We start from the raw sequence: 15468 nt of genomic DNA on the forward strand, positions 1-15468 counted from the left end.
CTTACCATCAGTACCATTCTGTAGATTTTGTGAAGCAAAAAGATTTCAACATGAAACAAAAGGTTTTTGTTGTGCCGATGGAACAATCTCTTTAACTACAAATGATGTTCCAGAACAACTTTATCATTTGTTTACTTCCAACACAGTTGAATCAACCAACTTTCTTACGTATGTTCGCACATACAATAACAAATTTGCTTTCACATCATTTGGAGTTAAATTTGATAGAGATTTGTGTAGAAGGAACAAAGGTATTTACACATTTCGAGCTCAAGGTCAAATTTATCATTACATTAATGACTTAATTCCTTTGGATGGACATCCTTCATATCTACAATTATATTTTTATGATACCGAACATGAATTGGACAATCGTGTTTATGACATTGGAAGATTGGATTCATCAACTGTTGCTCAACTTATGGATATTCTTCATGTTAATCCATACTCAACATTCTTTCGAACTCTTGGAGATCTGCCCAATTTGGAAAATCACAAAATTCATATCAGATCAGATGTGGGTTTGGATCAGCGTGTTTTTAACACTCCGTCAGCTTCTCAAGTAGCAGTTATTTGGATTGAAGATGATGATTCAGAACATTTGAGAGGACGAAATATTGTGGTATTCAATCATGCAGGTGGAAGTCATATAGTCCAATACTATTTTGGCTGTTATGATCCACTGCAGTATCCATTGTTATTTCCTTTTGGTGATACTGGTTGGCACCAAGGAATATTAAGAATAAAGAAAGGTGATAGACTACCACAACAAGTAACAAGAGCATCAGTCGACCCTCAACAATCAGTATCAGCAGAACAACTGCTTATAAAGGAACAAGAAGGTTAAAATAATTATTCTTCTTTTAACTTTTAATTGTTCTAATATAACAATGTTATATTTCTAATTTATTAAATTTATTATCTTACAGTGCTGAAAAAAAATAGAAAACAACAGGTTGTCTCATGTCGCGAGTACTACTGCTACAAACTTCAAATTAGGAAAAATACAAAATCTATTTTACTATTCTCGGGCCGTTTACTGCAGCAGTTTGTTGTTGATATGTACGTAAAAATTGAGACGTCAAGATTGGATTATTTTCGTAATAAGCAACAAGAGATTCGATCTGAAGTATATCAAGGAATAGTTGACAGTCTATCAATTGGACAAAGCAATGCTTCCAAAGTTGGTAAACGCATCATTCTGCCTTCCTCTTTTATTGGAGGTCCAAGAGATATGCGTAAAAGATATATGGAAGCAATGGCTTTAGTCCAACGCTTTGGAAAACCGGACATCTTTTTAACCATGACATGCAACCCAAGTTGGAAAGAAATCTTAGATGAATTAGGTCCACAAGAAGAAGCACAAAATCGTCCTGATTTGATTGCACGTATCTTTAGAGCAAAATTAGAAGAACTGAAGGATGAATTATTCAAACGGGAGATATTTGGGAAAGTTTCAGCATATGTATACGTCATCGAACATCAAAAAAGAGGACTACCACATGCACATTTCTTGATCATACTACAAAGAGATTGGAAAATCTATACTCCAGAATCTTTTGATGAAATCGTATCAGCAGAAATACCTGACAGAGAAAGAAATCTACATTTGCACAAGACAGTAAAAAGACATATGATGCATGGCCCCTGTGGAGTACTGAATCCGAACAATGTGTGTATGAAAGCAAATGGCAGTTGTAAAAACCACTTTCCAAAAGGTTTTGTACCTAACACAACCGTTGGAATCGATTGTTTCCCACAGTACAAACGTTGTGATAATGGAATGACTGTCAAAGTCAGAGGTAAAGATTTAGATAACCGTTGGGTTGTTCCACATAATCCATATCTCCTCGCAAAATTTGATTGTCACTTGAATGTAGAAATTTGCTCAACAATCAAAGCAGTCAAATACCTTTATAAGTACATTTATAAAGGTCATGATCGTGTTGCTTTCAACTTGATTCCTGGACAAAACATCCAAGATATAGATGAAATCCAACAATTTCAATCAGCCAGATGGATTGCTCCACCAGAAGCTATGTGGAGAATATATGGTTTTATTCTTAATGAAATGTATCCATCAGTTTACAGTTTACATCTACATCTTGAAGATCAACATCTGGTAGCTTTTCATGCACATGACAACCTTAACAATGTTCTGAGATCCGATTTTACGGCAAAATCAATGTTGACTGAATTCTTTTCAACAAATCAAACTAATGAAAATGCACGAAAACTACTGTACAAAGAATTTCCTGAAGCTTTTGTTTGGAACCAGCAACACAAAATATGGACTCCAAGAAAGAAGAAAACTGTTATAGGCCGCATTGTTACAGCAAGTCCATTCGAAGGTGAAAGGTATTACTTACGGATATTGTTAAATCATATAAGAGGCCCTTTATCATTTGACCACATCAAAACAGTTGGCAATGTCACTGCACCAACCTTTCGTGAAGCAGCTACATTACATGGTTTGTTACAAAGAGATACCAGTTTGCAAGATTGTATGCAAGAGGCTTCCTTATACCAAATACCACACAGTTTAAGACGGCTATTTGCAACAATTTTAGTATACTGTAATCCAACAAATCCTAGAGAACTTTGGGAATATTTTGAACAAGATATGTCAAGTGATTTCCAAACAAGTGTTGCAACATCAGCAGATATTAGGACAAAAGTCTTACGAAGCATCTCTTCTACACTTGAATCGATGGGAAAAGACATAAACATGTTTCATTTAATAGAACATGATGTCTCTTTTGATCAGAACGAAACTGAAGCTAGAGAAATAAATGATGAATTTGCAGTTTCGATACCAGAAGAAGATCTTATGGCTTCGATGAGTCTTAATTCTGAACAACAACACGCATATGAATCAATTTTGCAGAAAGTCCTTCTAAATGAATCTGCTGCATTTTTCATTGATGGTCCGGGCGGAACAGGGAAAACATTCTTATATAAAGCACTTCTCGCTACAGTAAGATCAAGAAACTTAATTGCTCTTGCAACTGCATCGTCTGGTGTTGCTGCATCTATTTTACCTGGAGGTCGAACAGCCCATTCACGCTTCAAAATTCCATTAGATCTTGACAAAAATAGTACTTGTTGTGTAAGCAAACAAAGTGCTCTTGCCAAATTGTTACGTCTTGCAAAGCTAATCATATGGGATGAAGCACCTATGTCTAGAAAAGAATGTATGCAAGCATTGGATAAAATGTTACGAGACATAACTGATTCAAGATTACCATTTGGTGGAAAAATTATCGTATTCGGTGGAGATTTTCGTCAAGTCTTACCTGTGATTCGGAAAGGCACAAGACAAGAAGAAATTAATGCCAGTTTAGCATCGTCATATTTGTGGTCTACTTTAACTAAGATTAGGTTGAGTGAGAATATGCGAGCAAGATTCGATCCAAACTTCTCAAATTATTTACTTCAGGTCGGAAATGGAACAACACCAATCACAATTGAGAATAAGATCAAAATTCCCAATGAAATGCTCATTCCTTACAGAAATGATGTGGAGTCTTTAGATGATCTGATCGATGCAGTCTTCCAAGATATTGGCAGCTATTCAGAAAATTTATCCGAAATGACAAATCGAGCTATCTTGACACCAAAGAACAACTCTGTCGATGAGATAAATACAATACTTATTCAAAGATTTCCTGGTACAGTTACACAATACTATAGCTTCGATGAAACGATTGATACATCAGAACAAGGAATCATGGAGGATTTTTTAAATACATTGACACCAAATGGACTTCCACCTCATGAGCTGTTATTAAAAAAAAATTGTCCCATCATGTTACTCAGAAATGTCAATCCTTCAGAAGGTTTATGCAATGGAACACGTCTTATTTGTCGCAACTTTGAACGAAATATCATTGATGCTGAAATTGCAGTTGGTCACCACACCGGAAAAAGAGTTTTCATACCAAGAATTCCTTTCTTGCCAAATGCAGATGACAATAGTGGTTTTCCATTCAAAAGAACACAATTTCCTATCAGATTAAGTTTTGCAATGACAATAAATAAAGCACAAGGACAGACATTAGATTTTGTTGGTGTATACTTGCCTCAACCTGTATTTTGTCATGGCCAACTTTATGTAGCACTATCAAGAGCCAAGACTTCTGCTTCAGTAAAAGTTCTTATAAGACCAGTATCAACTCAAGATTGTGAAGAAGCTGAAACAAATAATATTGTTTATAAAGAATTACTAACACTAGCATATCCATCATAAACTTCTGTAAGTAATCAAATTTCAATATATACCTCTCAATTAAATACAATTTGTTTTTCCATTATGTAATTTTCAGAACTTCTTGTTTTTCTATTATTGAAATTGTCTTATTTAAATTCAATTGTTTAAACTAATTTTTTTTTCTCTTCATTTATAAGTAGGCTTCAACATGCGGACTATCTATACATCAATCAAAGACATTACTCCAAGTACAAGAAATTGGAGCATCAAGATGATTGTGTCAGACAAATCTCCCAAACGTACTGCACAACATTCACCGACAAAATATCAAAATCTGACATTGATAGACCCTGAGGTAACACATTGATATAATTATCATTCTTGCAAAAATATACTTAATATTTATATTATATTCCTTCACATGATATATCCAAAATAAATATGTTTTCCCCTTACAACATAGATTCATTCTAACTATATTCTCAGATTAAATCTTATATATATTTAATAAATACTATTTTACAATCAATAGAATAAAAATAACTATTCATTTATACAATATTATGCAGGGCAACCGACTACAAGCAACAATTTTCGGCAAAGATATAGACCTACGTAATGACATGTTGCACATCTTCCGGTCTTACTACATCAGTAATGCTTATGTTAAGCCTTTAGATCCCAGGCATAGAATTGAAGCGCATGAATACCAGTGGATCTTAAATTCAAGAACAATCATCGAAAACATTCAAGATAACGAAGTGGAATTACAACCACCAGAATATGATATTATCCCATTCACCAATCTGCATGAGTACAAAGACACTGGAACTGAAATAGGTAAATATCACATCGATATATTTAACGTACATCTTGATATTCTTATTCAGTTTTCATAATTTTTTTTTTTAACATAATTGGACAGCTATTCTGGCGATCGCAATATACATGAAACCTCCTAGAGAAATTACCTCAAAACATGGGCCAACAAAGATTCAAGAAATATATGTTATCGACCAGAGGTAAAAAAGATTTCTCAACTATATATGTGATATTAATAAATTCTTTAATTAACTTATTTTCAATACTATTTCATCATGCTACACTTTTAAATATTTTCTCCTAAAATTTACAGCCTAATGCCCATATGGTTGACTATGTGGAGTCGATTTGTGGATGGTGAATGCCGAACAATCTCTGATATTATTGAAGCTAAGCCAACTCTACTCGCAACACGTATAAAAGTTGGTTCATACAATGGTATATCACACAATTTATAATATCAACATTTATTAAAAATAGAATGTTATTATCTACTAACAAGTATCTTTTCTTTATAATATAGGTCTCTCTCTTTCGTCTCAACCAACAAGTGTATTTACCTTAAATCCTGTCATCCCTACTGCAACTCCATTATGTCAATGGTAATTCTTTCTTACTTTATTATATACATATACAATTTGTACCTACTATATCTTTTCCTCCATTATTTCTCTCATTCATTTTAAATTATTCTAAAAATATTTAGGACAATGCTAAACCATGCACTGCTTGAAGAAATCGTCGAAAAAAATCTACATCACACAACGGCATCAGCATCAGCATCGACATCAAATGTTTACATGAAAGACATAATTAAGCTTGATGATCTTGCTGGTTTTCTTAAATCATTACAGCCGATGACGGTACATTTCTAACCTTATCTTAAGACTACATATTATTTACAACCACTAAAAATATATATCTGTTGGAAAATTAATGCAGAAAGCAAAATTTTGGATTAAAGCAACTATTTGTGTGGTTGATCTCCATCAAATATTCTTCTACATGTCCTGCATTGGATGTAAAAAGGGGACTGGATATGAACAAAATGAAAAATTTCAATGTTATCATTGCAAATACATGAGTAATGCACAACCACGGTATACATCTTATATTCATATTTTACGTCGTAAATGTTCCTTTAATCACTTTTATATTATATTTAAATTATTGCTTAATCATTCAGACTAAAAAATATAGTTTGTTTATATAGCTGTCGAGCTTACATCGAAGTTGACGATGGTAATGGACGACTAGGAGCTGTCATGTTCGGTAAAATCGCAGAAGAAGCTCTAGGTTGCACAGCAATCGAACTAATGGAACATACAGGAGATGTAACCAACTTATTCAAATTCCAATTTATATTTTAAAAACATTTAATTTTAGATATTCAAATAGGAAGTTATTAAAAATATATTTTACATTAAATTTATTCACCATACAGGAACATTTACCGTATATCCAAAATATTGCAAAATTATGTTCAACAAAAAAATGGATCATACAATTGGGTGCAGATTTAGATCAACTCCAAAAACAACGTCACAAAAACTTCAACGTTCTCTCCATAAATGCTGCGAATGAGGAGAACAATGCTGTGAATGAGGAGAACACACCACTTTGAATCCATTATGTAATATTCAGTTGTTTCAGACTTTACTTTTAGTACCAAAAGAAACAATTATGTAATATTTAGTCGTTTCAGACTTTACTTTATGTAATATTTAGTTGTTTCAGACTTTACTTTTAGTACCAAAAAAACAATTATGTAATATTCACTTTCCTGACTTGCTTAAACATATAGTCTGTCTAAATCTATTATCAGAGACTTTAAACAATTATAATTTGCTTAAACAATTAATTATGTTATCTTCATAGACCTTATCATTAATTTCTCTTCTTCTACACTAGATGTTTATATTTTAGAATAATCTAACACAGGGCAAACGTGCATCGCACGTAGATCCACTGCTAGTATATATATATATATATAGGCCATTGTCTCAATAGCTTGGGGGAGGTTGCTTTCATGGCATTCACTATGGAAGGAGTATATCTTAAAGTATTAGCTCACAAATGCCATATATTACTCACCATTTGTAAGACTTTAATTAAGATCCTACTAGAGCTTCAATATCGTGTATATCGTCCACGATATTTAGTCACGGTTAGCTTTCACACTACAAGGGGAAATATCTTTATCAGTGATTCATTTTCGCTGGCAAAACCAACAAAATCGACGCCTATCACCTATTCCAGCGATTTATAAATTGCTGGAGGTTTGCCGGTATTAAAGCCTCACTTTTATCTACTTCAACTGAAGCCAAAAATCGCCGGCAAAGATTTTTTTTACCAACGAATTTTATTCACCGCAAATAGTGCCTTTAATCGCCGCAATTTCAAGATACGATTCAGTTGTTGGGAAAGATTAATTCCAACGATTCATTTTTGTGGCTAAAAGAGGAAAAATCGTCGAAAATATACTTTCCCAACGATTTTTCGAAATCGCTGCAATAGAATTAACGGTTTTGAAATAACAATTATAGCGATAAAAATCCGCTTGTATAGCTTAATACAAGCGATTTTCACATTGCTGCAATTGAGTTATTGCTTTGGGGAACTCAGTTGTAGCGATCATATAATTGCTGTGAATACATTAATTATGGCGATTATAAAATCGCCGTGAATTAGCGTCTCGTTTTGAAAATTAATTGGCAACAATTTTTAAATTGCCGCAAATGTATAATTACTAGCGATTTTCACATCGTTGCAATTGAGTTGATGTTATTGGGAACTCAATTGCAGCGATCATAATATCGTTGCGAATACTTCAATTACGGAGATTATAAAATTGCTGTGAATTAGCGTTTCGTTTTGAAAATTAATTGGTGGCGATTAATTTTTTGCTAGTATTGATCTTTTACCAACGATTTTCACATCGCTGGTAATGACTCATCAAGTTTTCAATTTATTTCCCGACAAAAAATTATCATCGGGAAAAGAGCATTCTGGTAAAACTTTTTGACCCAGTTTTCTTACTAGGCCTAGTTTTTGGTTGTTCTAAATTCAACATTCAACCAACTTCTACTTCATTCATTCAAGTTGAATATCGAAAACACATGAAATAAATAAAATCCATCAATTCATCCAAACTCATATGTATTTATACACTGGGGTGGTGAATTATATTATCATATCAAGTACAAACTGAGCTACATCTGAAATAATAGATAACCATCACGGCCATAATACATTGTTTATCTCTACTATCTACTTAAATAACCACTATCAAGTTCTACAACTCTATTTAAGTGGGACCGTTCATCGACATTAGAACCCACAATTCTGCATATCGTCTTCGATCAAGAAAGGTAGCAAAACAAAGATATATATCTCACGTTACTTCTCTTACTCCTCATCCATGTTTTGAATGATTTATGTAGTGTAGTTTCATTTCAAAAAATAATAATAATAATCAATAATTCCCAACAAATCATTGATCCCAAAACTATACTAGTGTTGGGAAAAAATTCTATACAAACCTGATTTTGGTTACAACATGGCATAAACCAGAGACTTGAAAGAAAATGAAAGTATACCCAAAAACAAAGTATACTAGTGTTGAAGAAAAATTCTAACGAAAACCAGCAAGGTTACAAATTGGCATAAAATAGCAATTTCAAAAAAAAATGAAAGTATACTAGTGCACAAAGTATGCTAGCTAGTTATAAGCTTGAGCTTGGCTCATAATCGAATAAAAATAGCAAGGCCTAAACATCAATCAATACTTAGTTCGATCTAAAAGTTTCCAAAATAAATAACTTTTACCAAATCTCAACTACATTTAATGTTGATCAAGAAATTGCAAGTAACTGCTTTCAATTCAGCATGCATTATACACTTTGTTGGTATTAGAAACATTAATAGCATATATACACAAATGCATTTTAATTTTTGTGTCTATTCTACTGAGCTGCATGACTTCTCTCTTCCTTGTCATCTTTTGACAAGTCCATTATACTATGTAACTTTGTAAAGTAGTATTTCTATTATCTTTGTTTATTTGGTCTAAATTTCTCTGATCTAAATCCCACAAGTTCATATATACTAGAAAAGTTCAGAGAATTAAGTTGTTGAGTGGAAATGGAACTAGCACACACCTCTAACCTCACCTTCCACTCATTTACTAGCAACCATTCCAATGAGTTTGTGTTATATGGAGTACCAGTACTAGACAACACACCAATTTAGTATGTACCTTCCAAGTATAGAGCCATATTTATAATAAAATCCTGTCATATACAATAAATACAAAGCGATTTCCTTACATGCTCTTCACTTAGCGAAAACCAACTACAAAGCACAACCTCAACCGTCCAACGAGTTGAAAATCGCTGCAAATAATGTCCATTTGCAACGATTTTTTTTTAAGCGATTTATAAATCGCAAACAAAGGACCTTTTTCTTGTAGTGTCATGACTTGATAAACATGTGATCAGGTTGTTTCACAATATATGAATCACATCATTCTTCATTAATTATGAGAATTATCTTGCTGCAACAATATGAATGTAAATTCTATGATACTGATTTTTTATTAATTAATTGCTTATTACTAGGTTATGTGAAACTCATGTGATATATCCTTCTTTCTTTAATTTAAGCAAAGTTTGTGCTTCACCTATTTTCCTCATGTAATTTATTCTCTCTCTCTTATATTTGTTAACAGAGGTTCTACTTTAATAGGCTTTTGCATTCGCTTTCTCATGTTTCTAAGTTTATGTCTTGGATTATGTCACTAATATGATTTCTTTTTTTCTTTCTTAAATTCTAGTTTGAAATCTAGCATTATGTAATTAGAATGATCATGTGACTCTGTCTATCACTTTGATTGATATGAAAATGGATTTTTTATTTTGTAATGTCAGAAAATGGTCTTTTCCTATTTTGATCTTGCTATTCTTTGTACTATATTTTTCCTGCAAGCATTTATTAGTATTCATACTTTACTTATACGAGTTTATTATTATTCATATTGAAAACTTTGGGAAAAAACCTTATGAAGAAAGAATATATAGATCTGTGCTTGAAGCAAAATCTCCAGTCCACAAAACCGTGACTTGTTCTTTATCCTCCTCCTTGATTTTCCATTTAAATTTTTGTACTATAGATTTTAATTTTTTTTTTTCATTTAACTATCTGCTTCTCTGAGTTCTCTTAGCTTGTTGTGTATATTGTTAACTAGAGATTTGTAGTTGATTAATTTCAACATTTCTGGTTCTATATTTATGTTTTTACTTGAAGTTTGTGGAGGCACATAGAGGTGCTCTATTTTGATGAGTATCGAGTAACAGCTATTTGAGTTTAACATGTTTGGGATAATTAATTTTAACATTTATGGTTCTATGTTTATGTTCTTGCTTGAAGTTTGTAAATGTTCTTTGTCTGTGGAGGCACATAGAGCCTAGAGGTGCTATGTTTTGATGAGTATCAAGTAACACCTATTTGAGTTTAGCATGCTTGGGTTGATTAATTTTAACATTTCTGGTTCTATGTTTATGTTTGTGCTTGAAGTTTGTAGAGGTGCTTTGTTTGTGGAGGCACATAGAGGTGCTGGAAGTTTCTGTTTGACTTTGCTTCTTGAGGCACATTGAGTCAAGATTGTTTTGACAAGTATTGAGTTAAATCTGTTTGACTTTAATTATGTTTCAGTTGATTAATATATACTTTATGTTATATGTTTATGTTCTTGCTGAAAGTTTCTAGAGGTGCTTTGCTTCTAGAGGCACATTGAGTCAAAGATGTTTTGACAAGTATTGAGTCAAATCTGTTTGAGTTTAACATGTTTCAGTTGATTAATATAAACTATATGTTCTATGTTTATGTACTTGCTGAAAGTTTCTGGAGGTGTTTTGTTTCAAGAGGCACATCGAGTCAAAGATGTTTTGGCAAATATCGAGCGAAAGTTATTTGACTTTAGCATGTTTTAGATGATTGATATAAATTGTATGTTCTATGTTTACAAATGATTTATGCTAGCAAATGAATGATAATTTGAATGAACTTGATCTGATGGAGGAGTATGAAAATGAAGACTGATGATAGAGACACTAAAAGTATTGAGGTTCCTGATATTGTCACCAATGACAGCCCAATTGAAGTGCGAACCGTTGCCTATGAAAGGAAAAGAAAAAGACTTTTATTGTATGGTTTTGTTGAGATTGAACAAGATGGTGCTAAATAGCCTCAATGCAAATGGTGTAATACTTTGTTCAAAGCATCTCGATCGAATTCGACAACTACACTACGTAGGCACTTGCTAACTTGTTCGTCATACATAGCATCTAAGAAAAAGTAGAAGGTTTTAGCAGTTAAGTTTAAGGAGCCAGACGTAGGGAGAGAGAGCTTGCCTCTCATATGATATTTTACCATGAATATCCATTCTTTTCCGAGGAGCACGTCGCGTTTAATAAGTTTATGAATGCAAACACTCCATATTGGAAAAAATATATCGGACTGTTGAAAATAATGAATACATGAGAACTTATGAGACAACAAAAACGAAGTTAAAGATTTTGCTTAAAGTTGTTAACAAAGTTCATATCACAATTGACATGTGGATTTCTTGTAAAAAACTTTCATATATGGTAGTGAAATGTCATTTTATAAATATCAGAGACGTGTGTTAAACTTTTGTTGAAGTTTGGTGTTTCCAAGTTAGTGTACGTAGGTATAGTTTCTATCATGCTTATGTTTGTATGCATCTTAAGTCTTAATTACCGGTTTATTATCTTATATGACAATTGATAGTTTGTATGATACTATCTCTGTGATATCATTATAGTCTATGACTCAGTATGATGCTATCTTAATCTCAATGAGATCTCTAGACTCTGACGTTATCTCAAATGATTTATTTTATTTGATTAATTGTTATATTGTGTTAGTGCATATCACATATGATATAAATGGACAGTCTAAGAGGTCTATTAAGTGTTATTGCAACTATTGAAAATCACCATTATGACATATTAAACTTTGTTGGGGCAAATTAAAATTTTCATTCTTGTCAAACATTCGTTGACAGTATTACTAAGTTAAAAGTAATTGAGTAATCATGCAAGAGATTAAAAATTAGCTTAATTGTTTTTAGTGTGTATCAACGTATGCATGTTGGTGTCATGCTAATTTTTTTGAAGTTTGGTGTTTTCAAATTAGTGTATGCAGGTATAGTGCATAAATGGACTTCACTGCATGTATAGACTGTAGACTTTTTTCTAAGTTTGCTGAAGTTTATATGCATCTTTAGTGATATTTCTGATGGTTTATTTTATTTAAGGATTGTTAATTTGTTATATTGTGTTAGCACATCTCAATGATAGAAAATATGAATGGACAATCTGAAAGGACTGTTAACTGTTATTTGGGCTATTTGTGGGCATGTGGCTATAAATTATATTCTCAGATTCTCATCCTATTACATACATATGACATAGATCACATTTTTCATATTTACTCACATTTTTCAGAACTCTTTTCCTTTCTAACATTTTTTTTGGTTGGTAAGTAGAATGCTATCTCGATTCTCATATTTGAAACATTCTTTCAGATTTACTTAATAAAGATAAAACATTTGTGGCCCAGTTTGTTATGGAACTAATTAAGCTATCTCTGGTGTGACCTCGTTTGTATTCACAGCCCATCTCAACTCATCTCAACTCATTTCATTACTATTCACTACTATTTAGCAACTTTAATTCACAAATCTTACTACTATTCACAACTCATCTTACTACTATTCACAATTTATCTCAACTCATCTTCAAATCCAAATGACACCTAGTCTCTAATGTTATCTTGTTCTATTTGGGGAGGACTAGCTAGGGTACGTACAAGAAATGATCTGATGCTATCTCTGTAGGCTGTGCTTGAAGTAAATGGAGGAAAGCTTGCAAGTTGCATATATAGAAGATGTGATTCATGAAGATTGAGGACATTAGAAAGCATTTTTGGCTTCAAAGTTTAATGTACCAAGCATTGCTAATTTATTATATATATATTGCATTTAAACTGTTAATTTGTAATTTAATGTACAATAATATATTTGAGACTGAGCATCTTTTATTTTTTATACAATGACAGTAGAGGATTTCGAATCTAAATTTTTTATTTGAAGAATCAGAATATATGCTATCAGCTCTTGTTGAGTCTGTGAGAGTTGGATGTTCTTTACCTAATTTTATATTTTATTGTTAATTTGTTTTATTTTAAAGTTTGTATTTCTTTATACGACATTAGTCTTCATAGGTCCCATTATCAAACGGTTTCTTAGACCTTAATTCAGTACGAGACTTGAAGCCATGCATTTAGCCCTCAAATGTTTTTACGTCCCGATGAAGGAATATGTACTGCTTCTATCTTTTAAGGTCATGGTGACTCGAAATGCAATAAAAAAGAAAAAGCTGCAAATTAAAGATTTACGTACGGAGTTGATAGTTATCGAGCTTCCTTGTTACGGAATTATTTTATTAAATGTTAAATAAAATATTATTATAAAATTATTTTTTAATATTAATTTTATTTTAAAATTTAAAAATTTAAATTATTTATTATATTTATGTAAAAATTTAAAAAATTATAATGATAAGATGAGATGAGATAAAAAAAAATTTTATTTATCATCTTACTAGACCACACTACATACTATACCTAATTTTTTTATTTTTTATTTTTTTTCTTATCTGATATATGGATGATGAGTAAAAGAATTCAATTAGTTTAAAAATAATAAAAATAAAAATAAATCATGTCAAATTTGATAAAGCAGAAATAATTAATAGTGATTAACAATTCAAGAAATAAATTAATAGTGCTTAAAAAGGTAATGCATGCATGCAAGATATACATGACTCAATCAATGCGACTCTGTTGAAGGTATCTTAAATAATTTATAAATAGTAATAAAATAATTTGTGAATGATAATATATAATTTATGAATAATAATAAAATAGTTTAAAAACATCTAAAAACAGTTATATTCTCCAACAAACCTTAATCTCATCACAGTACAATATATTATATTAGAGTAATGATACGGTAACAATCCATATGCAATTTATCTACTATCCTTATAACATATAATTTTTTTCAAATTTTAGATACATCAAACTAAAATCAAAATCAAAATCAAAATCAAATTTATAAAAATATTATTTTATTCAATAATTGTTTGAGTAGTAAATTAGTTGGTAGTTTATCATTTCTCATTTATTATATATAAGCCGATCAAACGGATAGAATAAAATAAGGAAAATGCAAAGCGTCCTGCTCCCAGCTCCCGTTAGGAGCTACCGCTTGCATTAATTGTATTTTTTTATGTGTTTTTTTTAATTTTTTTTATATATTTTTTTTAATAATTTTTAATATTTAAAAAAAAATAAAAAATTCATAATATCATTAAAAATACTTTCTTAATTATGAAGTAAAATAAAATATAATTCCTTAATCACGAAGTAAAATAAAAAATTATTTAATGATTTTTTTTTATTTTATGATTAAGGAAGTATTTTTAATAATTTTTTAAATTTATTTTTTCTTAATATTTAAAAGAATTAAAAAGATTATATAAAAAATAATTAAAAAAATACATCAAAAAACAAAGGCTAGAGCCAGCAGTAACTCCCAACAGGAGCCACCAATGGTAGTTTTAGCAGTACTCATAAAACAAATGGCATCACAATTTATATATATATTCTTCTAATAAAGTTAGAGACTCTAATTTGGAAAGAAAGAAAATTCTACTAATAAAGCTAGAGATTGAGATGGTTTTGACAGGGAGATAAAATAAGATGAGATGAAATAATTTTAAATGAATTAAATAAAATATTATTTTTTAATATTATTATTGATTTTAAATTTAAAAAATAAAATTATTTATTATATTTTATATAAAAATTTTAAAACAATTATAATAATAAAGTGAGATGAAATCGTTCTCAATCTATCTCTAAAACTTTATTATCAATTCAGTAAAGTTACCGTAACTGCAACATTTGTATTTTATAAGGAAATTACGAAATAACTCTTTAAAAAATAAATTGAAATTATATTTTTTTTGGAGCAGATCAATTCTTTGAGTAGTTTCATTGTACGAAAAGATTCATATTTTATTTAATTTATAAAATTTAAATTTTAAAAATTTATCTTATACGCATAAAAATCTTAAAATAGTTCTGCTCTTTATATATGTATATTTTTCGAGTTTTGTCTTTAAAAAAAATTTTTTATAAGTGAATTTGCGCATCAAATTAAAAACAAATATTGATATGGAAAATATCTGTTTAATAAAATAGTGTAAATTAAAAATAAAAATAATTTTTGTGAAATAAAATATCTTCTTCTTCTTCTATTAAATTGTTTTTTAATTAAAATAAAG

General features: G+C 30.7%; 1 protein-coding gene across 1 annotated transcript; it reads left to right on the plus strand.

The window, feature by feature from the left end:
• The first annotated feature begins 1060 nt into the window (after positions 1–1060).
• Positions 1061–3972, plus strand: LOC118344574. The gene is made up of 2 exons (XM_035685597.1): positions 1061–3783; positions 3909–3972. Exons 1-2 carry the CDS (start codon positions 1061–1063, stop codon positions 3970–3972), a joined length of 2787 nt encoding a protein of 928 aa, XP_035541490.1.
• The last annotated feature ends 11496 nt before the right edge of the window (positions 3973–15468 follow it).

This window comes from Juglans regia, chromosome 14, assembly GCF_001411555.2.
Source record: "Juglans regia cultivar Chandler chromosome 14, Walnut 2.0, whole genome shotgun sequence".
NCBI classification, from domain to species: domain Eukaryota; kingdom Viridiplantae; phylum Streptophyta; class Magnoliopsida; order Fagales; family Juglandaceae; genus Juglans; species Juglans regia.